Below are 24,717 nucleotides of genomic sequence, written 5' to 3'. Positions count from 1 at the left end.
TAACTATCAGAGCTAAAAATAAGCAGGTGATCTTCTAAAATGTAGGATTTATATGTTTATTCTCAAGTATAAAGTCAGAATTTGTTTTAGAATGCCAATGAGGCAATATCCTTAAAAGATGGAACAGATGAAAAAGGTAAGCCGCAGAAGCCCTCAAACACAGCATTTGGTTTGGGAGACACAAGGAGAAAGGCATATTTCAAACAGATGGAAAGTGAAATATAAGAAAGGTGTCCTTACCTGCATTAATTTTCCTTCTGCTGGAGTTATTTCAGCAACACCAGCAAACACACCTTCCAAAGTGAGATTCAGTTTTCCTGTAGGGTCCATTTTCAAGGGGATCACTCTGATAATAGCTTTCTGCTCTGTTGATCTTTCAGACTCCACCGCTGCCGCCAGTACCAGTCCTGTGCGTCCAAAGCCTGCCTGCAGGGTAGCCATCAGCAGCCAGGGCCAGAGGGCAGCCAGCTGCAGCTGGTGGCCACCACTCATGCTACCAGCTGCAGCAATGCACTTCGGCCATACATACTGCTTCCACTAGCTAATACCAAACGCAGCTTCTTGGATCCAGACAAGTGAAGGAAGAGAGAATTTATGCTTCAGTTTCAGAAACCCCAGCCATAGTTTTGGCCCTTCCTTTCTCTAAAGTATATTCCCAAGAACAGGTGGCATTCCTGATCTGGCAGGGAAGACGGTATTTTCAGCCCACTTCTGCTGCAGGTATGTCATTTTCTCCCATCTTCACTGTTATTAATAAAGATATCACCACTTCTCTTTGGAATTTCCAACTTTGCTTGAGGTTGAATGTCACATCCTGAATTTTTATTATGTCAGATCACTGGGTGCTGGTCTTCCATATGCATCAAGTTGTTGAGCCACTAAACCCAATGTTAATGAACAAAACAAGGCAAAGTAAACAACTAAGGCCATGCATTGAAGGTGAGAGGAAAAAACTCCAGCTCAGAAAGTGAAGAGATGGCCCTTGTTAAATCTCAAAATTTGTCAGTGGTAAAAGGCTAACGATCACAGGAGAATTTTTCTTTCAAATGGGGAAGGAGAGGGAACAACATTTCAGGTCACACCTTGAGAGATGTCTCAAGATGCTACAACATGTATTAATAAAAGTTTACACATTGAACTGCATTGCAATGTGGCCAAAGTTCTAGGCCCATTGAATTTATAATGCTTTTCATGAACTTAAAATATACTATAATGTTTTTATGTTCTACCTAAATTTGCCTGTAAATTAGGTGGTAATTTATGTCTTCATTTATTACAGGATAATCCTGAGCATTACCACCTTTTCCAACTTTCAAATTAGGAGAATGTTTGAAAAGGCTAACTTTCCAATTATTTGTTCCAGTTAAAACCCATATTTCTATCTTTACTTTTCTTTCTCTCTAAGGAATTCCAGCTTTTATTCTCCTGCTTGAGAATGCCAAGCACTTTGATTTCCCATGAGATGCTTTTGGAAACTACTTTATTATCCTGATTTTATAATCTGTAATTTTCTAGGTTCATAAGTAAAACAAAGGACTATTCCTAACACGTTTTCAAATTCCTTGAGGGGGTGGGGTATAAAAGATAGGGGGAGTAGGGAGGTGATTAGCCTACAGGCTCTAAGCAGAATACTCTGAAGAAGTAAAAAGCCTGAGTAGGGTAGATCTGTGCTATTTCTAAGCACACTTGAGAATTGGGGTCTTTGTACAAATAAAATCTTATTTTAAAATTTTAAAATGTGCATCCTTAGTAAAGTAAATATAAATGCACTTCAATCACAAAGCCCACTGTGTTCAGAGGTCAAATTTTAAAAATCTTATAAAGTCTTCAGAATAAGTGCTGAAAAGCCAAGCAATTGAACATGAACCTGTTCTACAGATTCTTTCTTTTGCTGAGGCAGAGGGAGGGAAAAAAAAGTTTCAAAAGAAATCTGCAAACCTGTTGCGCTGTCGGGCCCACTGGAGTCCACGGGTGTGAAACAAATTCAATTATGCTTTTATAGATCCTGCTCAAAAAAGATTTCAACTGTTTAACCAAGTACAGCTCATTCTTCCACCTTCTTACTCTGCAACCAAACCAAGTGCCCCACACTGCAGGTAGGTGCTGAGAAATTCCGAAGCCTGAAAAAATAATCCATGCAGGTCAAAGGCAAAATCTCAGTCCAGGGTTAGAGCTACTGTCCCCAAGAACTCTAAAAACACTTATAGAGAATCCAAAGTCATTTCTGAAATCGCCTTTCTAACAAAAGTTCTTTTTCTCCCCGAACAGCACATAAAAGGATCAAATCTTGAAAGAGCAAAGAAGCAAAGCAACAGTTCACTACCAGGAACACAGAAAATCCCAGAGGGAGAAGGCAATATCTCTGAATCATGGATGGACTTGGAAAGTTCGGAAGGATTCGAGTGCTTCCCTTCCAGAAAGACAATTCTGGATCACCTCCCTAGAGGAGGAAGCCTGTGGTTTGTAATTGGTGTTCTAGCTCGGCCTCCCTCCCCTGAGCCTGCAATCACGCTCTCTACCTGCTGACACAAAGTGAGGGTGGAGCAGCTAGAGGCAACCACCCCCCATCCTGCCCCTCCTCCCCCTGCCTGGCTCCGGGCTCCCGGCTCCGGCTCCGGCTTGGGCGCGCACACACTTAACCTGACACGTTCTTTTGCTCTCTCTTCTCTCAGCTCCCCTACTCCCTCTATTGAGCCACAGCCAAACTGCATCCAATTGAATCCTCAATTCCTTTCTCTGGGTAGGCAAGCTACCACATGTAAATCAGGGCCACTCAAACAGACACCTAAGCAGATTCTGCACGTAAGAGCACAGTGGTATGAGGAAATGGGGGGGGGGGGGGGAAGGAAACCCAGAAGATGAATAGACAAAGGGTTTTGCAAATCAAAATTCAAAGAGATCTCTGCTCTTTCTGGGTTTTAGTGTCTATAAATGGCACAAAGCCAGAATAAAGCGATCCTGTGCTATAATACTTACTGATTTATTGTTCTTATGTCCACAATCCTTGCAAGAACTCTATTTTATGCAGTTTTTCTTCAGTGCTTACTGACTTAAATTTAATAGATCCTTTTTAAACTGTGCTTCTATGGAGCTTTTAGATCAGGTTGATGTCAGAGGTCTAGAATCCGCTATTTTCTTCTCACATCTTTGGGAGGTGAAATAATACTATGCACTAGACCTACGTCCTCCATGTAGGACTGCAGGTAAGTCTATGTCATAAATACAAGCAAAGGGGTAAAGTGTATATGCCTTGTGAGAATGTAGGAAACAGAAAACTAATTTTTGGCTGATTACTACATTCACGAACTATAGCCTTTCCAGTAATCTTGTCATTAGAAATAATGCGATGCTAGTATGTTTCTAACATTTGAATTTTCAAATTTACCAGATTATATTTAATTGTCACTAACATTTTTTGACCTCTGCCAAAAATCTTTCCAAATTGTACAAACATACAATGATGTGAATGTGGTTAACACTACTGAACTGTACACTTAAAAATTGTTAAGATTTGTAAAAAAAAGAAAATGGTTAAGATTTGTTATGTGCTTCTTTAAATTGTGGTAAGAAGCACATAACATCCATCTTAAATTTTTAAAAATATTTTACTTATTTATTTTTAGAGAGAGGGGAAGGAAGGGAGAGAGGGCGAGAAACATCAATGTGTGACTGCCTCTCGTGTGCCCCACACTGGGGACCTAGCCTGCAACCCAGGCATGTGCCCCGACTGGGAATCAAACTGGCAACCCCTTGGTTCGCAGGCTGGTGCTCAAACCACTGAGCCACACCAGCCAGGGCTTAAATTTTTTAATTGTACAAATTGATCATTTGTTAAATGTGGATCATAATACTTGCATTGTAGGTTTATTGTAAAGATTAAATGACATAATGCCTCTAAAAGAAAAAAACTATGAGTAGTCTATTTACCATGAGCAGTTTTTCCCTAAAGAAGGTTTATGGGACAGTCTTGACATTTTAGGCCTAATAACTAATGTAGAGTAGAGAGATAAATTCTAATGTAAATTCTTAATTTAGCACTTATTCTTTATTGGCTGGACATTAAGAGTATAATGTAAATATAGACCTTTTATAGCTCCTTCCTAAAGAGTAGAAATAGATTTAATTCTTCTGGAGAGAATTTTTAAAAATCTGTTATGGTTTTATATTTTTATTTTATGTATGCCATATAATAGTACAGCATAAATAATGCAAAATATACATTTTTATATATGATGCATGCAAAATATATTCAAAGTTAAAGAAAAGTGAGCTACTAATGAACTTTGCCTTACTTATTTTTTTTAAGATTTTATTATTTTTAGAGAGGGGGGAAAGGAGGGAGAAAGAATGGGAGAGAAACATCAATATATGGTTGCTTCTCATGTGGTCCCCACTGGGGACCTGGCCCGCAACCCAGCCATGTGCCCTGACTGGGAATGGAACCAGCGACCCTTTGATTCACAGCCCACGTTCAATCCACTGAACTACAAAAGCCAGGGCACCTTACTTATTTCTGCTTAAATCTTTCAAAGGAATTAAGAGAACCAAACTGAGTTAACATGCACATTTACTTGAAAGAAGGTAAAAATAGAAATGTGGTTGCCCTCTCTTAAGGAAACTCTAAGATCTGGGAATAATGATAACAGGTATCATGAACCTGGGTACCCTGAGATACTAAGGATCAAACAAAACATCTCTATGTAGTTTAGTTCACTGATATACTGTGTTTGTTTAGGTTACTGGAACTGACAAGCAAGAAAAATGATTCTCTGGCTTTAAAGCTTTGGAGTTATCCCTCAGGGGTTGGTACACCACAGCTTCCACGGAGATGTCATAAAGACGCCGTCACTATGGTAATGGAATGCCCACCTGTCTGACATGTACCACCCACTCTCACACAGAAGACAAGCCATCCTTCAGTGTTTACTTTCACATCTGGATCGACTAAAGTTACTGAAGACCATCCTCTACCAAAAAACTAGGTTTCTATAAATATGTCTAAGAATTGTCCTTATCCATAATGGCATTTAAAAAATTCAACCTCTATTCAAGTGCAAATGAAAAAACTAAAAAGCCAGGACACATTTTCTTAAAAAGTCAGGTTCTTTGAAAAACAGAGTGCATTCTTTTGAACTTGACTGCTGTGATTAACAGTCATAATGACTGAGGTTTCCAATAATCACCAATTAAACAGTAAAAACAAGCAAGACAACAAGTCAAGTTGAAACGCTTACTTTATTGTTGACTGATTAAAATTTATCACGCTTAAGGTGCTGAAACACTGGAGTGCTAGTCAGGAAACTTGTTAGTATGTGTCAGACCCGACTGGCTAATTCACACCAAGATTTCATTTTGTCTTTTTCCGTTTTACCCAAGTCAGTGATGATAGCTTCAGTTGATAGGCAGCGGGCATGTGAGTATAGCAGGAGGCCTGGCTCCTCGGTCTGTTGCGTTCATATACATATTAAAAAAAAGTCTGGAAAGCTGATAAAGGCATTTTGTTAATTAAGCCTTAAAACCACTGAAACCAAATCCATGCCAAGGTTCCTACTTGACACATGTTCCTCAAAATATATTATCTCTTTCTACACAGACAAAGCTAAGAAAGGCATATTTACAAGAAGAAATAGCACCACGGTACATAAGCTTTTCAACATGACAGAGAAAAAGCCAAGTTCCTTCATTTGGAAATTGGGTCTCCTCTTCATATACTCTGCCAAAAGACGTAGTCTGGCCAAAAGATGTAGTAGTCTTGATAATCTGTTCATTTTTGAAACCTTGCTAATAAAGATGAATAAATGCCCATCACGGGGACATCAACTATTTAGAATCAGATGGACCAAACAGGTCACTTTTCAGAACCTACTTTCATATCTAAACTGAGTCACCAATACAGAGCTCATCCTTTTTTTAAAAAAAAAAAACTATCTCTGTAACACTTCTAGGGTTTGACATCATTGGAAAGGCACAATGCAATTTAATGAATTGTTATACCCACAATGCTAACATAGTACTTATGTCACTAAGTGCCTTTTCTTTTTAATTACTTTCATATTCCTAGGCTTTCCTTTTGTATCTGCAGTGCAGAAAACTAAAGCAGAATCCAGTAAGAAAGTCCTAGCCAATTTAAAAGACTTTAAATCAGAGAGTTTCTTGCTGTCCTGTGATGAGCAAGTAAGGGATCAACCACAGAGAGTGAACAAAAACACCTCTCCCAAAAACCAGTCCCACAGCCCTACTACTCAAATGTAGAGTCCTACAGAGGGGACAAGATAAAAATGTCAGAGTCTATCCCGCCATCTAAAATCCCCTCAGAAGCTTAAACCGGACAAGGACTATTAAAAATACTGGAGGTAAAGCTTCTGTTAAATGACTACTAATCAGTTTATCCCAAAATTTGTGCACCAGATCTGACATAAATGAGAATTTATACTTACTGAATGTAAAAACGAAAATAATAAGGCATTGTTATATAATCTCTTAATGTTTTTGTTCACACATTGTATATTTCCCCCCAAAGTAAAAATATTATACATATCTCCTTTATCCTTCTATCCTACATAGCAATAAAAATACAAAGTTTTGAAACTCTTAAATCTACCAGCATTTATAAGTATATTAAACAAGTTAAATACTTTTCTTTAGAAGACATTTAAATAAATGATATATTAACAAAACCTTATCATTTATAATAATGAATCATTAAAATGAAAGAAAGATATGAAAATAGAAGAATGCTCCCATTAATATAAAATAATTAGAAGCTGTTAAGTGTGATGGATGGTCCAAGTCCGGAGGCCTTGCTCTTGAAACGGAATGCTGGGTTTGAAAGTTAAGAGCATTTCCTGGTTAATCACTTAGAAAATTAGCTCTTTCCCAGAGTTTCTTCCCCAGAATTCCTGAACCATTTGGACCTGTGATTCTTGGTGACCTTATACGCCTTCATTTCTCATACAATCTTCTCTAAAAGAATCACACTGTGGCTTGAAACAAATAGACTGTAAGTCCCCACTGGAGATGTGCTGACCGTAAGTTGAGAGTGGTGAGATGACAAATCAGCACACACAGATTTCCCAGCACCAGAGATGCAGCAGTTTTCAGATGCGTCTCCACTGTAACAGAAGGCCGGGAATTTTCATTCGAAAGGGATCTGGGCAGCAGGAAAAAAAAAGCTGCTAGATGTTTAGTGTTTGTCAAGGTAAACAATCTGAACTGAACGGCTGTGGTAAATACCAAATTCCAAATTTTCAATTAACAAAATTCTCAATTAACAAAACAAAAATATTTTTTTCCTTAACAGAACTGAAGAAACCCCAACAGTGCGTCATGTGCACGGCTAGTCTGCTTCCAGCTACAGCTGGAATGTCACATACGTCGTCCATTCCTCACTCTTTTAATTCCTCCTCCTTTGGAAAGTGCTCTTGCTTACAGGCCACGTCCACCAGCAGATGCAGATCTGGAAAGGAAGGTTTGTTTACTCAGTCTCGGCCTCTCAGACTGGAGGGTTTGATAGGCAAGTCTTCAGACAAGAAGAACAAGTTGCTTATGTTTCTAAAATCATTATCTCATCAGATTCTAATTTTAGGGCATTCCTGTACTTCGAAAGCACACAGATGCAGCCCATTTGTTAACCCAGAGAGACTAACAAAGTTTCAAGTTTTCATCCCTTCAGTGATGTGGCCAAGCCTTTTTTCATTTAAGATGCTTTTTCTTATAAGTGAAAAATTAAGGAAAAGTGTCAAAGGGATCAGGTGAAAAATACACATGAAAATTCATTTATTTGATGTTGTAAGACTAGGTGTGTGGACTGTGGGAATATGAAAAAATAATGCCTTCTACAATGTTAAAATAAGTAATCACTACTTTTTCAAAGTTGTATGCCCCCATAAATTTTTCACATATTGACTAACATAGCTGATCTCATAAAAAAAAAAAACACCTATCTGAACTGTTTGTAAAAAAGAAAGCACATACTTCACAGAGGTCAGGAGGCAAAGAGTGGTTCACTGAGAGTAGAAATAAGTAAAAAAGTAAGCTTTCAGCTCAGGTACGAGGTTCTCAAAAAGTTAAGACCATGTATATAAGTAGACTAAATGGCTTATTCTGAGTAACACAGACAAAAATAGAAGGATGCTAAACGAGGCTTCCAGATTCAATCTAATTAGTTCATAACTTTTAAAGTCATAACATGACTAGAGAACCTTTGAGGTTGGTCTTGAAATTTACAATTTTGCCCTAGTGGCATCTGAGAGTTAAACTAGAGTATATAGCATGACTCCTTTATTTCTTTCTAGACAAACACAGGCTTTTGTCACTGTGTTTGTAGAACACAACCTCTGTGGGATTGATCTACAGCCTGGGTGAGAGCTATTCAATAAAATAATTGTACTACCTCCTTTGAGAAAATCTAGAAAGCATCTGAAACAGTACGTATATTTTTGCCATATTTTGTAGAAGACAGACCAGTCATCAGGGACAGGTATTTGTTCATCTGGTGAATTACACTTACAATCTACCCATAAAAAACAAGCAATTTATTCAGACAAGCATCTTACAGAGGGAGAACAGACCATCAGGTTGTCACCTAAAATTGGCCTCTTGCACATCCATGATCAGAGCAGCATGATTCACTATACACAAAAGGTGGAAGCAATCCAAGGGTCCATTGACAAATGAATAAACTACATGCAATGGAATATTATTCAGCCTTAAAATGGAAGGAAATTCTGACATACAGGGGTGTCCAACCTGCGGCCCGTGGGCTGCATGCAGTCCAGGATGGCTATGAATGTGGCCCAACACAAAATTGTAAATTTACTTAAAACATTATGAGATTTTTTTGTGATTACATGTCACGATGTATTTAATGCATAGCCCAAGACAACTCTTCCTCCAGTGTGGCGCAGAGACGCCAAAAGGTTGGACACCCCTGTATGAACCTTGAAAACATGACATTAACTGAAATAAGTCAGTCATAGAAGGAAAATGCTGTATGATTCCACTTATATGAGGTATCAGGAGAAGTCAAATTTATAGAGAAGAAAGTAGAATGGTGGTTGCCAAGGGCTGCAGGGAAGGGAGTTACTGTGTAATGGATCCGGAGATCAGAAGATGAAAAAAGGTCTGGAGATGATAATAATAATAATGTAAATGTACTTAATGCCACTCAAATGTACACTTAAAAATGGTTAAAATGGCCTGGCTGGTGTAGCTCAATGGATTGAGCATAGGCTTGTGAACCAAAGGGTTACTGGTTCAATTCCCAGTCAGGGAACATGCCTGGGTTGTGGGCCAGGTCCCAGTAGGGGACATGCAAGAGGCAACCACACATTGATGTTTCTTTCTCTTCCTCTCTTTCTCCTTCCCTTCCCATCTAAAAATAAATTTAAAAAATCTTTTTTAAATGGTTAAAACAGTAAATTTTATATTATGTACATTTTACCATAAAACAGCTTCTTTATAGTCTAAATAATACTGATAATAACGACAATGGTACTATCTTATATATATCACGTCTTTTTTCCAAGTAATTTAAATGTGTTAGTATTATTTTTAAAGATTTTATTTTTTTATTTTTTAGAGACAGGGGAAGGGAAGGAGAAAGAGAAGGAGAGAAATATCAATGTGTGGTTGCCTCTCGAGCACCCCCTACTGGGGACCTGGCCCACAACCCAGGCATGCACCTTGACTGGCAATCAAACCAGTGACCCTTTGGTTCGCAGGCCTGCGTTCAATCCATTGAGCTACACCAGCCAGGGCTGAAATGCATTATTATTATAAGGTAGCAATTTTCAACCAGTGTGCTGTGGCACACTGATGTGCTGCAAGAATTTTTAAAACATGCAATATCTGACTATTGAGTCAGGGGCACTGACCTCTCTTCCCTTAGATTGTCAAATAAAAAAATGACAACAGCCAACACAACACTAACCAGTGTGAATGGATCAAAATTACACCTATTTTGTCAGATTGGAAAAAAAATTTTTTTGCCATGCCGCAGGATTTTAGTAATTCGTTCATGTGTGCCATGAGATGACAAAGGTAGAAAATCCCTGTTAAAGTCATCTAATTACTCCTGAGGAGTAAATAAATACTACGGGGAAGAACCTCTAACTTTGACTAACAAGCAAAGCCAGTGGTTTCTAAACCTTGCTGCATATTGCAATTTTTAAAAAAAAATACTGATGCCCACAGCTCCTACCCCATACATTCTGATTTGGATGGTATAAAGTACAACCTAGGCATCAGGAGTTTAAAAAGCTGATCAAAACATATAGGAGTAACTTATGATCATTCTCTAAACACTTCAGCTCCATATCAGACAAGAAGGACAGGCCATATCCTAACGGAAAACACTAAAATAAAGATTTTGGATAGACCCAACTGCAACCCAAGGTTGAAAGCAGAGCAGGGATTCTTGATAATGACAAAGGCAAATACTATTAAAGCAACTACAGATTTCAGGTGGGGTAGCAGACTGAAGGAGAGCAGCAACAAACCCTCTTCTTTTTTTCAGTGAAAACTGTCATTTATTTAATTGCTTATTAAGACTTTATCGTGTTGATAGGTTCAATAATGGACAAGAGCACATCACAGACAGACATATTCAATATAACAGTAGATAGATACATGACACTGTAACAGCCTCGGAGTGAATTATATAAAGTAGTATGAGCAACAAACCCTCAGAACCTTAATGATTGAGCTTGAAAATAGCATTTGGCACACAGCTTCTAATAACAAGCATCTAAACATAATAATTTTACTAAAGTGAGCTTCTTTAATTAGCAAAGCTACTAATCAAGGAGTTAGAGTCTAGAGACCAATAAAAATATAAAAGATGTACACCAGCCTGGTGCTATTAGCGGTTTATATGACTTCATTCAGAAGAGAACGTTGCATACTCGTCAGAGAAGATAAGTGCAGTATTTAGAAATTGTAGCAGCTAAGTTGCTTTGAGAGCTGAAAGGCCTTAAGGGACAAGAGCCCTGCCTCCACTTGTTTGGGAATGTTAATTCCTACCGCAAGCACTCTCGAGGGTTTGGGGGCTATTTCCTTAATGAAATCTCACCCATCATCCAACAGCTACAAAATTCCTTTCTTCAGGAATGAATTGAACTTCACTCTTAAACATTTAGTTTCCCTTAACTATAAATATCCCATCAGAATGTAAGACAGTCCAGTTTCCACAATAAGATTACTATTTGAGCATGTTCAGTTTAGGTTAATACCATTATAGAAATTGGAGGTGCATTGTTGAGTCTAGTTTTCCTTACCTCTTGGTATTTTAAATCCACAAGGTATCTCCTTAAGTCAACCTGTGCTCCAAAGGCCTACACACACAGCATGGCAATGACTGATTAACAACCTCCTTCTAACAAAATGCACACCTATTGAAATCAATACCACAGGGATGCAAATCAAATTCAAGTCTCTTACTAGAAAAAAATTTGAAGAAATCTTGAAGTGTGAGAAAATGCCCCTACTTAAACAGAGCAGACAAATTTTCAAAATGACTTGGTCACAGAAGGACTCTGATAAGTTCTGGACACAAAATGTTCCTGTTCAATGGGATAATGACATTCCCATGTTTCATGTCAGAATCAAATATAGAATTTGGAGCCAATGGCGTCTTTCAAGGTGAATGGAATTGTAATGTGTTAGGTGAGGTGGAGCCTTATTGAGGTTCCACTATGATCATTTCTCTTAATGACAGTGACAGTTGAAATTTAAGTGGTACTTCAGGAATTTTACATTTGATTCCCATCATTCATAGTTTAACCTTAGAGTTCATTATCTATCAAAATAAAAACATTTGGTTATCTACAAGAACTAAACTAACTACTAGACCATTGTCAGCCCTCCCCACAAGTACCTCCTTACTCTCTTAAGGGCTTCTCTGGCCATCAACAATTGGGGCTGTGAAAAGATCAGAAGCTAAGGACAAAGACTTGCTAATTCAGGGGGCAACAGACTGAATGTTTGTGTTTCCCCCACCAACTTATACACGGAAACATAACCCCCAGTGTGATGGTGTTAGAATGTGAGACCTTTGGGAAGTAATTAGGTCATAAGAGTAAGCCCTTATGAATGAGATTAGTGCCCTTTGAGATGAGAGCTCCCTTGTCCCTTCTGCCACGAGAGGACACAGTAAGACGATGGCCATCTATGAACCAGGAAGGGGGCTATCACCAGAAAACGAGCCTGCTGGTTCCTTGATCCTGAACTTCCCAGCCTCCAGAGCTGTGAAAAATAAACTTCTGGTGTTCATAAGCCACCTATTCTATGGTATTTTTGTTATAGCAGCCCAAACAGAGTACACAGAGCAGGCAGATTTTTTCTGTAATGAGCCAGATAGTAAATATTTTAGGCTTTGTGGGCCATATGGCCTCTATTGCAACTGCTTGGCTCTGCTGCTGTGGTGTGAAAAGAGCCATAGATAGATAACACATAAATGAATGCATGTGGCTGTGTGCTCCAATTAAACTTCATTATGAGCATTGAGATTTAAATTGCATATTATTTTTGTGTCATGAAATATTTTTCTTTTGATTTCTCCCTGACAATTTAAAAGCAAAAACCATGCTTATCATGTAGGCCACATAGTAAGAGGCAGTGAGGTAAATTTGGTCCAGGGGCCAAAGTGTACCAACTCCTGTTCTAATAACACACACTAGGGCTATAGTCAAGAGAAACTTAACCAAAACAAGAGAAGATTTCATCAGATATAATATGTTATAATAGTTCTCAAAAATTGTCTTTTCTTCAAAAAAAGATATAAATGGCCAATAACCACATGATCGACATCATTAATCATTAGGAAATGCAACCAAAACCACAACGAAAAACCACTTCGTAAAGCTGAGAACCATATGATTTTACTCATGTATGGGATATAAAGTTCCAACTCATAGACACAGACAACAGTATGGTGGTTACCAGGGGAATGGGGTGGGAGAAATAGTAAAGGGTAAAGGGGGCCAAATATATGATGATGAGAGATGATTTGATTTTGGGTGGTGGGCAATACACAGATCATGTATCATAGAAAGGTACACTAGAAATCTATATGAGCCCTGGCTGGTATGGCTCAGTGGATTGAGTGCAGGCCTGTGAACCACAGGGTCGCTGGTTCAATTCCTAGTCAGAGCACATGCCAGGGTTGTGGGCCAGGTCCCCAGCATGGGACGGCACACAACAGGCAACCACACATTGATGTTTCTCTCCCTCTCTTTTTTCTTCCCTTCCCCCCTCTCTAAAAATAAATAAATAAAATCTTTTAAAAATTAAAAAAAGAAAATAGACACTCAAAAAAATACATATACAGGTATGTTCATAGCAGCACTTTTCACAATAGCCAAAAGGTCAAAATAGCCCAAATATCCATCAGCAGATGAATGGATAAACAAATTGTGGTATATACATATAATGTAATATTTAGCCATAAAAAGGAATGAAGTTCTGATACACATGCTGCAATGTGTTTGAACCTTAAAAACTTTAAGCTAGGTAAAATAAGCCAGACACAAAAGGTCACATATTGCATTTCATTTATATAGGACATCACAGAACACAGAACTCAGGTTGGTGATTGCCAAGGGCTTGAGGAGGAAGGAATGGGAGCAATTGCTTAATGAATACGGGATTTTCTTCTGGAGCAGTGAAAATGTTTTGCATCCAGATAGAGGTTGTACAACATTGTGAACGTACTAAATACCACTGAACTTTTCACTTAAAATAGTTAATTTCATGTTATGTACATTTCACTTAAAAATATATTTTTCCTATCAATTTGAAATGACCAGGCTAGACAAAAAGGAAAGCAGAAAATGGCTACAAAAAATAAAATTCATAACCAAATATACTTCCGTTTTCAATGTCAGAGCATAATAACGAGATACGGAATGGTATCTTCAGTGAGGCACACACAGTTCTCGGTTTCAGCAGAGCAGAACTGTTGAGGACACTGCTTGTGCACCCTTACTGTACCTGGCACAGTACCAAGGCCAGGGCAGCTGTTCCATAAAGATCCGTTAAAAGAAACCTGAGGGGTAGTTTGACTCACAATATGTTCAAAACTTCTCTTTTGGTGACTAATGAAAAGACTGCTCAGAAAGATAGAAAGTAAAATAGTGGTTTCCAGGGGCTGCAGATGGGGAGGAAGAGGGAGTTACTGTTTAATGAGTACAGAGTTTCAGTTTTGCAAAATGAAGACTCTAAAGATGGATGGTGGTGATAGCAGCAGAACAATGGTAGTGCACGTAATGCCACTGAACTGTATTTTAAAATAGTTATGATGGTAAACTTTATGTCATGTACTTTACTGCAATTTTTTAAAAAGACTGTTCTCTTCCATGGGTTTTTAAAAAATACATCAGTAAGGTAAGTGTATCTGATGAAGGAAAAAGCCATTCATTCATTCATTCACTCACAAACATTGAGTACCACAGGTAATATTCTAGGTACTGAGGATACAGCAATGAACTAAGGCAATCATGGAACTAACCTTCTAAATAGGGAGAAAAATACACAGAAAATATCAGGAAGTGATAAACACTACAGAAGAAAAATGAAGAAGGATAAAGAATAGAGATTGAGGGAGGGCAGGTATGAGGAATAGGGTGCTATTTCAAATAGCATGGTCAGAAAGTGTCCTATGGTGAACTGGCATTTGAGTGGAGAAGTAAATAAAATGAAGAAAGAAGTCCTGTGAATATCTGGGTGGAGAACATTCAGGCAGAAGGAACAGCAGTGTGAAGACAGGATATGTTCAGTGTGCTCAAAGAATACAGAAGAGCCTGCTGTGGCTGGAATACAAGAGGGACAGGTGGTAGAAGAGGAAGTCAGAGCAGTCGTCAGGAGCCTTGTATGGTCTACAAGTCGCTCATTCAGCGTCTTGTAGACCATAGTAAGGATTTTATATTCTAAATGTGATATAAAACCAGTGGAAAAGTTTAATTAGGGAAATTAACGTTTCAAAAGGACCACTCTGATTACTGTGTGAAGAAAAAAAACCCCCATGGGGCCAAAAATGGAAACAGAAAGACCAGCTAAGAAGCTGTTGCAGTCACCTAAGGCAAGAGATGCTGGTGGCTGGGACCGTGGTGACAGCATGTAAAGGTGATGAGAAACGGTCGGGTTCTGGATCTACACTGAGACAGAGCTAATAGGGTTTGCTCATGGGTTGGATGCGGGATGTGAGAGAGAGAGTCAAGGAAGACCCTAAGATTTTTGGTTGACTAGAAGTGATTAGAAGTACTAGTTCCCGAAATAAGTAAAACTGGGGAAAGGGTAGAATATATAAAGTTGGGAATACCTGTTGGACATCCAAACAAAAACGTAGCATAGGCAATATAGTATGTGAGTCTGGAGTTCAGAGAAATTTGAGGCTTGAGGTACAAATTTAGGAGTCACCACAAGAAAGGTGATGATAAAAGCAATGAGACTGGTTGGGATTACCTAGGAATTAAATGGAGACAGGAGAAAAGAGGTCTAAGAAATGAGCTCTGAGACTCATTAATATTTAGGAGTTAGAGAAGGTAAAGATTCAGTAAAGCAAACTATGGACTAGCTAGTGAGGCTGAAGGAGAACCAAGAAAGGGTGATGTTCCCGAAGCCTAGTGAAGAAAGTACGTCAGGAAGGTCAGAGTAATCTGTTCAAACGCTGCTGAGGTCCAGTGACGTGGGGACTGAGAACTGGCTGTTGGATGTGGCAACGAGGCAGTCGCTGGAAACCTTGACAAGGGCAGTTTTAGTTGAGTGGCAGGAATGAAAACCTGATTGGAAAACCCGGTTGAGGAAAGGATATGCTTTCAAGGAGCTTTTCTTAAAAGGGAACGAAAAATGGAGTAGTAGCTGGACAGAATTATGAATGAAGGAAAGGTGAATTTCTTTTAACATAGAACCTGTGATGGCATATTTATATGCTAACACGAATGATCTAACATAAAAAGGTAAAGTGTGATTTTTGAAGAATTGGGGAAGAGCTACAAGTGCTAAGTCCGTAAGCACACAGAAGGGGATGGGATTCTGTACACAAATTGAAGGACTGGCCTTTTTCCACTATGATTGGATGAAAGGTAAGGTGTAGGGTTATAACAGGAGGTTGATTTGTTGATGGGAAGATACGAAAATTCTAGCTGCTTCTCTTTTCTCAGGAAAATAAGCAACAAGTCATAGCTGAGAATGAAAAGAAAGGCGGCGCTGGAAGTTGGAGCAAAGAGAAGATGACAGAGCGGCTTTGGAAATTTTAAGTGATGTCAGTTCACTTGAAAGTCATCTAACAGTAAATCTTACACTGACTTAGGGTAAAGTCTCTTAATTTTGTAGACCAACTGTTAGGCTAAGATCTGTCAAGGAATAATAATTTGCAAGTTTATAAATTATATGGCTGTTTACACTTTCATCACAAAAGCTAACTTTTTAGTAAAGAGGTTCTAGCTTACGCTTAAGTCATTTTTTTTTTTTTGCTCTCCGGCCCTATTGAAATGAAAATGTAAGTACGTGTCATAATAATACCAGTATTCACAGGTCTTCTATTTCACAGCAGGAAGCCAAGGTCAATTAAGACTCATTTTATCAATACCACTAACCAAAGGATAAGGTTTTACTCAGAAGAAAAACAGGAAAAGTTAATGATAACTAATGTGCTAATTATTTTTTATCAGTTACACTTATAACCATATTACGTAGTGAAAGAGAGGAAATTATTATTTTAACAGCAGGCACCAGAGTTCCTCTTGGGAAGGTAACTGTCACTGGTGAGGCATATATCTCGACAGGCTGTTGGTGGGCAAAGATGTGGCCTCCAGGACATTAGGAAATAGAGGAGATACCTAACCTTCTCTGCCTGAGTAAGTTGCAGAACTCAGGACCTGGGGGAAGAACAGGAAAAAAGAGACCAGAGAAGAGAAGGTATGGTGCTAGTATAAGTAAAGACGACCACATGGCCAGAAGCTGTATTGACTAGTGACAAGGAAAGGTGAGAAAGTGGAAACATGACTGAAGGTCTTTCAACAAGAAGGATGGTCAACATTCCATTCAATTATTTGCAATATTTTAAATGCAAACCCTTCCTACCTCCCCAAATCTTCAGAAAAGTGTGCCACACATCCCAATGCCTAGTGTAAATGCTTGGGAGAGGGAGAAGTCAAAGGAAGGGGGCTAACCTCTGCATCTGGTACGGCGTGGGGCAGAAAGGAAAGAACAGCTTTAGGAGGTGAGGAATGGACAAATTTGGAATTAAGTAGAAGCAGAAAACTCCAAAATAAAAGTGACTGTGAGCTCTTGAGATTCTCAGAAATCATGGAAAAGCATTTTTGGTGGGGGGGAAAGTTACCTTAAGTCAACAATATCTAAACCTTAAAAATAAGGTTAATATCTGGGATATAAATATTTTTTCAAAACATTCTTTAATTCACTCATTGTCATTTTTAGTATTTTTGGATTTTTTCAATTAAAGAATCTAGGAAAACAGAAAAAGGGGTGAAAATTTCCCACAATCCCACCATTGTGTAGATTCTTATAAAACTGAGAAGAAAAAAAAAATACTTCTCTACATGACCAATTCTACTTTCTGTTACATATATCAGTGTTATATACTTTTGGCCTTTTTTCTATAATTATATAGTATATACTTTTACTTAATTTATTTTGTTTATCCTCACTCGAGAATATTTTTTCATTGCTTCTAGAGCAAGAAGAGGGAGAGAAAAACATTAGTGCAAGAGAGAAGCATGATTGGATCAAACCCGTAAGTCTTTGGTTACGTGACGAGGCTCTGAACAACTGAGCCACACCAGCCAGGGCTACTATTCCCTCTTTAAGTCTTTCTAGAAATTGGACTGTCCTAGGATATATTATGCCGCAACTTGCTTGATTCACTTAACATACTACAAATGCTATCTTTCAGGTAACAATGTATCAAGCTACTTTTTCTTAAATGGTTGCATAGTCTTTTATTACATGAGTTTATCACAATTTATCTAGCTCCCTATTATCAGGCATTTATGTTTTTTCCAAATTTTTGCCATTATCAATCACTACAGTAAACTCTGTAGGAGGGATTCCTAGGAATGGAATGCCTGAGTCAAAACACATGAACATTATAGTCATTTATAGATAATGCCAAATTGTCCTCCAAACAGTTCTCCAAATTTACATTCCAAAACAGTGCATAGGAAGTTCCTCTTCCCTATGTCTTTATCAAACTTAGATATTAGCAGTAGTTTGTTTTGCCAATCAGATTAGCTAAAAAAATTTTTAGTTGATTTAATTTGCATTTAACTGATTATTCATTTCTCTGAGGCTTCAACATATTTTAATATTCATACTGGCTGTATTTCTTCTTCTGAACTGTGCATTAATATCATTTTAGTTATTTTTATTGGGTTGCCTTTTTATTGATTTATAGAAGCTTTCATGCTTATGGATGCAAAGTTTTATATTTTGAGTTGCAAATATTTTTTCTTAGTCCATGTAACAGAGTTCTAATTGTCTCTTAATATCAATATTTATTCTTCCTTTAAATCATGGTGTACTTTAAATAGGCAGATGGTCCCCAGCTAAAGGCTGCATTTTCAAGCTCCCCTGCAGCTAGTTTGATCATGTGACCAAGTTCTGGAATTAATCATTAAGATTGTGTTGAATTTATAAATCAATTGGGGGGAGCTGTCACTTTAACAATATTGGGACTTCTTATCCATAAACATGGCATATCTTTCCATTTATGTGTTAATTTCTTTTAGCAAAATTTATATTTTTTAGTGTAGAGGTCTTAGACATTTCTGTTCAGTTTATTGCTAAATACCTTACGATTTCAGTCCTACTGTAAATGTTTGGCTTTTTAAATTTCCATTTTCCAGTTGTATGTTGCTAGTTGATAAAAATACAATTGTTTTTGTATATTAACTTATTTTCTGCAACCTAATTTATTCTAGTAGTTGATTTATAGACTTCCTAGATACTTTTACATAAAAATCATATCATCTACAAATAGTTTATTTCTTCCTTTCCAATCTTTATGCCCTTTCAGATCCTTGTCTACTGAATGGTTAGGCCCACCAGTACAATATAGAATACAAGTAGTGAAAGTGGGCATTCTGCCTTATTTTCAATCTCTGGGGAATAAACAGTTTAGTCTTTCACCATTTATTATGGTATTCGCTAGACATGTTTTATAGATGCTCTTTATTAATTTGAGAAATTTTCTACTATTTCTGCTTCGTCAAGAGTTTTTATTATGAATGAACCCTAAATTTTGTCAGGTGCTTTCCCCATGTGTATTGAAATCATCATACAGTTTTTCTCCCTTATTCTGTTAATAAGGTGAATAACACAGTTTAACATTTAAAAACCAATTAATCTTGCATAAAGAACCCAATGAATCTGAGCAACATCTTGATCATATCAGTATCAGTTTACTTTTTGGAGAAATTCTCACGGAATTTCTCAACATTTTTCAAGTTTTTATAGGTTATAAAATGATTGTTTGACCTGAAATTCTACTGAATTTCATGCTTCTGATATGCATACAACTGAAGAATATTAAAGCTGTCCAGTGGAGACTTAGGTAACGTGTTTTTGGGTCACATAAGAAAAACAGTTTGTTAGATGTCACTATTTTCTTTAAAAATGATTTTGTTCAATTTCCCTAAACAGGGGTGTCAAACTCATTTTCGCCAGGGGCCACATGAGCTGCACAGTTGCTTTCAAAGGGCCGAATGTAATTTCAGGCCGAATGTAATTTCAGGACTTGCTTAACTGTTACTCCTTAACAGTTAAGCAAGAGCTCAGCGCTGTTGCCAGGTAGAAACAAGGTGGAGGGCTGGATTTGACCAGCAGGCCTTATGTTTGCCAACTTTGTAGGGCCTACAAAGGGTAGAACCAACTATATGCGCCTAAAATAAACACTAATTCTCGCCTCCTACAGACCACAAGAGAAACAATCCCACCAATAAAGCCATACATATCTTTATAACACGTTCAGGATAATGTCTTTAATGTTCATCTAATTTTTTCCTGCTACAGTTAAGCACATTCCCTCTTGTCCTACAGTCTATTAATAAGAGAACAAATACATCTACAATTACAAAGTCTTTGGCATCTGAAGCAGTTATTAAATCACCCTTCACCCTCGCCTTCTCCAAGTTGAATAACCCAAATTCCTTTGCTTTTACTTAATATGTTCTATCTTTCTGAAAGCTCAAATTCTTACATGAAATATTGGAGAAAAAACTTTTACATACTTTACAAGGATAATTAAGAAAATATGAGTTAAAATTATAGCTAAATAAAATAGCAATGCGATAAGTATCATATAATTAATAATTAATGAAGACTGAGAAAATGTGTCATTCATATATTATTTCTACACCACGGTTTTACTTCTAACGTTCTAAAGCACAGTGATCCTTACCAGGGGACTTTCCTTGCCGTGAGTTGCTTCTTCGCTCTCTGTATCTGGCTGGAGTGGATAAACCTGTGTCTCTACTAGGCTTGCTAGCAGGCCCCATCTCTGAAATAAGGAATCCCATCTGTTCTGAAGGCAAAATATTCTCAGGTGGACTAGTCTGGCATTTTATACTGGCATCCACCTAAAATATTAAACCCACTCATTATTCTGAATGTTCTCCAAATATTCACTAAAAGCTCAGATATTTTATCAGAGGAGTTTTATTACAGAAACATGATCCAATAAACATGTTGTAAACACCCTTATTAATACTACCTTTAATTTTGTTGATTTAATCTGAACATTCAATGTTAGGACATATATTTCCCCATAGACAAACCACTGACATGTGCAGCTAAAACATTCACTTGTACTCAGATTTACCAGGAAGCTTGTTGATTTTTTTTTTGTAAAACTCACACACAAAAAACTTACGAACGGTTAAGATCACTATCCTTTTCCACTCCAGCATCCCTTCCACGGGGTTTCCCCTCCTGTTGGTCATACTGGAAGGCCACAGGCACAATCCTGTTGGATGATGTCAGTGGAGCTGGGGGCACTTTATTCTACTAATTTTTTATTCTTTGCCTTACAGAAGTCCTCAGCCCTTATAAAATCTAGATCTTCCCTCCTTATGAGATACGAGTTACTTTCTTGGAGTTCCTAAGTTTTCTTTGGAATGTCAAATCCCTTTGTCAAGGTGACCAACTTCTGAAATACTCCATGTTCAAATGTATTTTTTAAAGTAACTGTGTGAATACAATCTTAAGGTATGAAATCTAATATTTTGGATGTTACTATACAGGAACAAAGATACATTTTCCATGAGCATAATTGAAACATAATGGGCCTATATTTGGTCTACTGAATTTACATTATTTTAACACAGGATATATGGGATGTCAACAGTTGGACGAAAAAAAAAAACCTCCAAAAAACAGTGAGTTCATAGATACCCCAGACATATGCATCTACAATTAGAGTTGAAAAAGAATGCATTTTAAAAACTGCCTAAAAGTTATCTTGGGAATCTCTAACAATAAAGATATTTTCAGTGCCATTGAAGAAAAATTAAAGAGGTGTGTGTGTGTGTGTATTAGGCTAAGACCAAGAAAAAAATTACTTAAGTTAATTCTTAAAGAGTGCTTTTATTTTGTATATACTTTTATTTAGAATCAAAGTTTATTCATTTTCTGGTCAAAAACTAGCAGCAATAAAGGACTCAGCCTCTATTTACAGAATGTGTCTGTCAAACCAGAATCAGAGGTATGCTCTAGGGATACAGATATTTGTAAAGAAACTCAAAGTCAATTAGAATTCAATAATGCTGTAAGAAAGTATAAAAAGACCTCCAACCATATGCTTAGTTCCATGCTACAAAAGACTAGGAAGTCCTGATATTACCTGTCAGATAAACCATCCCTTCGAAGTAGTGGAATTTAATCAGCCAAGCGCACCTAGTTCACCCAAATTAAAAGAAAGCAAAACTCAAGGAATGCTTTTAACATGAAAATAAGTCTTATACCACAATGCTCAGACTGCCTCTCTAGAAGCTGACTTCAGACCATAATACAGAGAGAAGATACCTGAATGTTAAGGTTATTTCTTTCTGAATATTTTGTGCAGAACCACTGGGACATGATCCTTCCAGAAAGCATGATGAATTAATATTAAACCCAAATAAAATGAACAACTCTCCAACAGAGCAGCAAGAAAACTAGGTACTTTAAGCTTTATTAGCATTTTTTCTTTTCCCCTTACCTCGTGTGGGCTGAATGATAGCCCTTCCTGCACAAATACTACTGAAGATGGAGATGGATTCTTACTTAGCTGCTCCTTCAGTTTGACATGAGTTTGTTGTATGGCTGTAGATTCCTGCATGGTAGTATTTTCAACAGGCTGAGCTGTGTGGATGGTATACATGTACTCAGGTGATTGTGGTAGAGAGCAGGTAATTGCTTGTTCTGTTCCAACCACAAAAGATGTAATATCTGAACCTACAGGAGTGAGTGGCTCCAGCTGGCTAGCCTGACTCGTGGAAGATGGATTGCTGTTGCTTGAATTAGGTAGGATATGCTGGCCTCTGTTAGACTGAGATATTGGGCACTGATTCTCAACAGGCTCCACCTTTACCATCTCCAATTTAGGGGAGGAATGCAACTCATCTAAGATGCGAAAAACAGCCTCTAGGTTTACTTCTGTCTTTTTATTTTCATCAGTGGTACTGCAAGGCCAATTAGAAGGCAGAAATTCAACTGGATAGGAGGATTGCATTGGAGGATTCTGGGAAAAAAGAAAATAGGACTGTTTGGATAGAAAATCAAATATGAGATTAAGGAGGAAAGAAACAACATATAGACTGATGAACACTAAACATAAATTAGAATAAACTTAAACTAAAGCCTACTAAAAAACTTGAACAGCAATCAACTTTTCAGCACTGGTAGCTTCAATTCTATTGTTAACATTTATTTAGCAACTATTACATATATCAATCACTTCCTACATTTAATACTGGAATGGACCAGTAATTCTCAGGGTTAAAATATATAAAACCAAAAGCCTATAGTACCCAAATACCTAATTTGCTGATAAAGTGTCTATATACTGCCCTGACTGGTGTGGCTCAGTGGGATAGGCATTGTTCCGCAAACTGGAAGGTTGTCGGTTTGATTCCCAGTCAAGGTACATGCCTGGGTTGTGGGCCAGGTCCTTCATTGGGTGCATGCAAGAGGCAACTGATCGATGTTTCTCTGGCACATCGATGTTTCTTTTTACCTCTCTCTCCCTCCCGTCCCCTCTCTCTAACAATAAATAAGTAAAATCAAACTTAAAAAATATTTATATATCAAGTTCTTCCATGAAGGTTGACAGACAAAACATCACTTGTATCTATCATATGCTGTTTTGGGAATATAGTAAGGACATTTCAAACACAGGAGGCTCTCAAGTCCAGCAAGGCTTCTATAGATTCAGGGGGAGGTACTGTTCCAAGCGAATGATCTGAGAAAAATGAATGAAATATCAAATGTCCTTTGGTTTCTGACATTGTATGCATGCATGTATGTATGTATGTATTCATTTGTTTCATCTGGGGAGTTTTTTCAGTTAAATTTAATTCACAAATAATATTTGAGTGTCTACTATGTACTGGGCAATTTGCTGGGAAAATAAAATTGCTTCTCTGACTTTCTTGCCTCAGTTAGTGGCAGCTCTACTCTTCTTAAATCTTTTAAAAACTCTCTCCTTGATTCCTTCTCTCTTCACAATCAATTCATCAACAAATCTTGTGAGTTCTGTCTTTAAAACCTAACTGGAATCCAGCTAATCACCACCATCACTCCCTGGCTCCACCATGTCGCTTACAGATTAGACTGCAGGTTTCTAATCAGGCTCACTGCTTCCATCCTTTATTCTCCATTCTCCATTCAGAAGTCAAAGTGATTCTTTTTTATTAAATTTACTGGGGTGACATTGGCTCACCATTGTTTATTTTTAATAATAAAACAATGGATTAAAAATAGCTATCACTTTTAGACTGATCTTTAAGATGTATTCTCTTATACATTTTACTTTGCACAGAGTAGGCATTCAATCACGTTTGGTGATAAATGATCTCAAGCTATGAACATAAAATACTAAAAAGTAATAATTAAATAAAACATGTAATGAGTCCTGGCCAGTTCCTGGATTCAGTTCCTGCATCCAAGTGGCTCAGTTGGTTGGAGCGTCATTCCCTACACCAAAAGGTTGAGGGTTCAATCCCCAGTCAGGGCACATACCTAGGTTGCAGGTTTGATCCCCAACTGGGGCACGTATGGGAGGCAACTGATTGATGTCTCTCTCTCTCCCTACAGCCCTCCACCTTCCTCTCTCTCTAAAATTCAATTAAACATATCTTCCGGTGAGGATTAAAAAACAAAAGAAATGTAATGAGTTGATGTTGCCAAATGCAGAGATTTGCAGAGTAGGCATTCAATAAGTGTTGATTATCTCAGATTATAAACCTAAAATACAGAAGTTATGATTAAATAAAACACATAGTGTGTCAATGTTGCCAAACACATTATAATGATTGTGTCAATGATTTGAAGAACACTAATGCCAAATAATGTAAATTTAATGGTTTAAGCATCAAGCAACTTTAGTACAGTGAACAGCACCATTTATTGGATTCTCACTATGTGCGAAGCATGGGAAAAGTGCTTTACATACATTATTTAATTTAATCGTTACAAGAAGTCTATGAAATGTGGGAATCTCCA

At 37.6% G+C, this 24,717-nt stretch overlaps 2 protein-coding genes across 2 annotated transcripts in view; both read right to left on the bottom strand.

Moving 5' to 3' along the window:
• The window catches only part of RNF43 (ring finger protein 43), a 57,451-nt gene extending 54,934 nt beyond the window's left edge, over positions 1-2,517 (bottom strand). The window contains exon 1 of the mRNA XM_028520128.2: positions 241-2,517. Coding sequence (XP_028375929.1) covers positions 241-492 — 252 coding nt within the window. The 5' untranslated portion in view covers positions 493-2,517. The remainder of the gene's footprint in view (positions 1-240) is intronic.
• Positions 2,518-5,219: 2,702 nt separating this feature from the next.
• HSF5 (heat shock transcription factor 5) overlaps positions 5,220-24,717 on the bottom strand; it is a 36,111-nt gene continuing 16,613 nt past the window's right edge. Inside the window, exons 4-6 of the mRNA XM_028521524.2 lie at positions 22,214-22,735; positions 20,417-20,594; positions 5,220-7,456 (exon numbers count right to left, since the gene is read on the bottom strand). Of these exons, the coding sequence (XP_028377325.1) occupies positions 7,386-7,456; positions 20,417-20,594; positions 22,214-22,735 (771 nt within the window). The 3' untranslated portion in view covers positions 5,220-7,385. The remainder of the gene's footprint in view (positions 7,457-20,416; positions 20,595-22,213; positions 22,736-24,717) is intronic.

The sequence above is a fragment of the Phyllostomus discolor genome, chromosome 8, assembly GCF_004126475.2.
Source record: "Phyllostomus discolor isolate MPI-MPIP mPhyDis1 chromosome 8, mPhyDis1.pri.v3, whole genome shotgun sequence".
Taxonomy (NCBI): domain Eukaryota; kingdom Metazoa; phylum Chordata; class Mammalia; order Chiroptera; family Phyllostomidae; genus Phyllostomus; species Phyllostomus discolor.
This window is presented reverse-complemented; position numbering and strand designations above follow the sequence as displayed.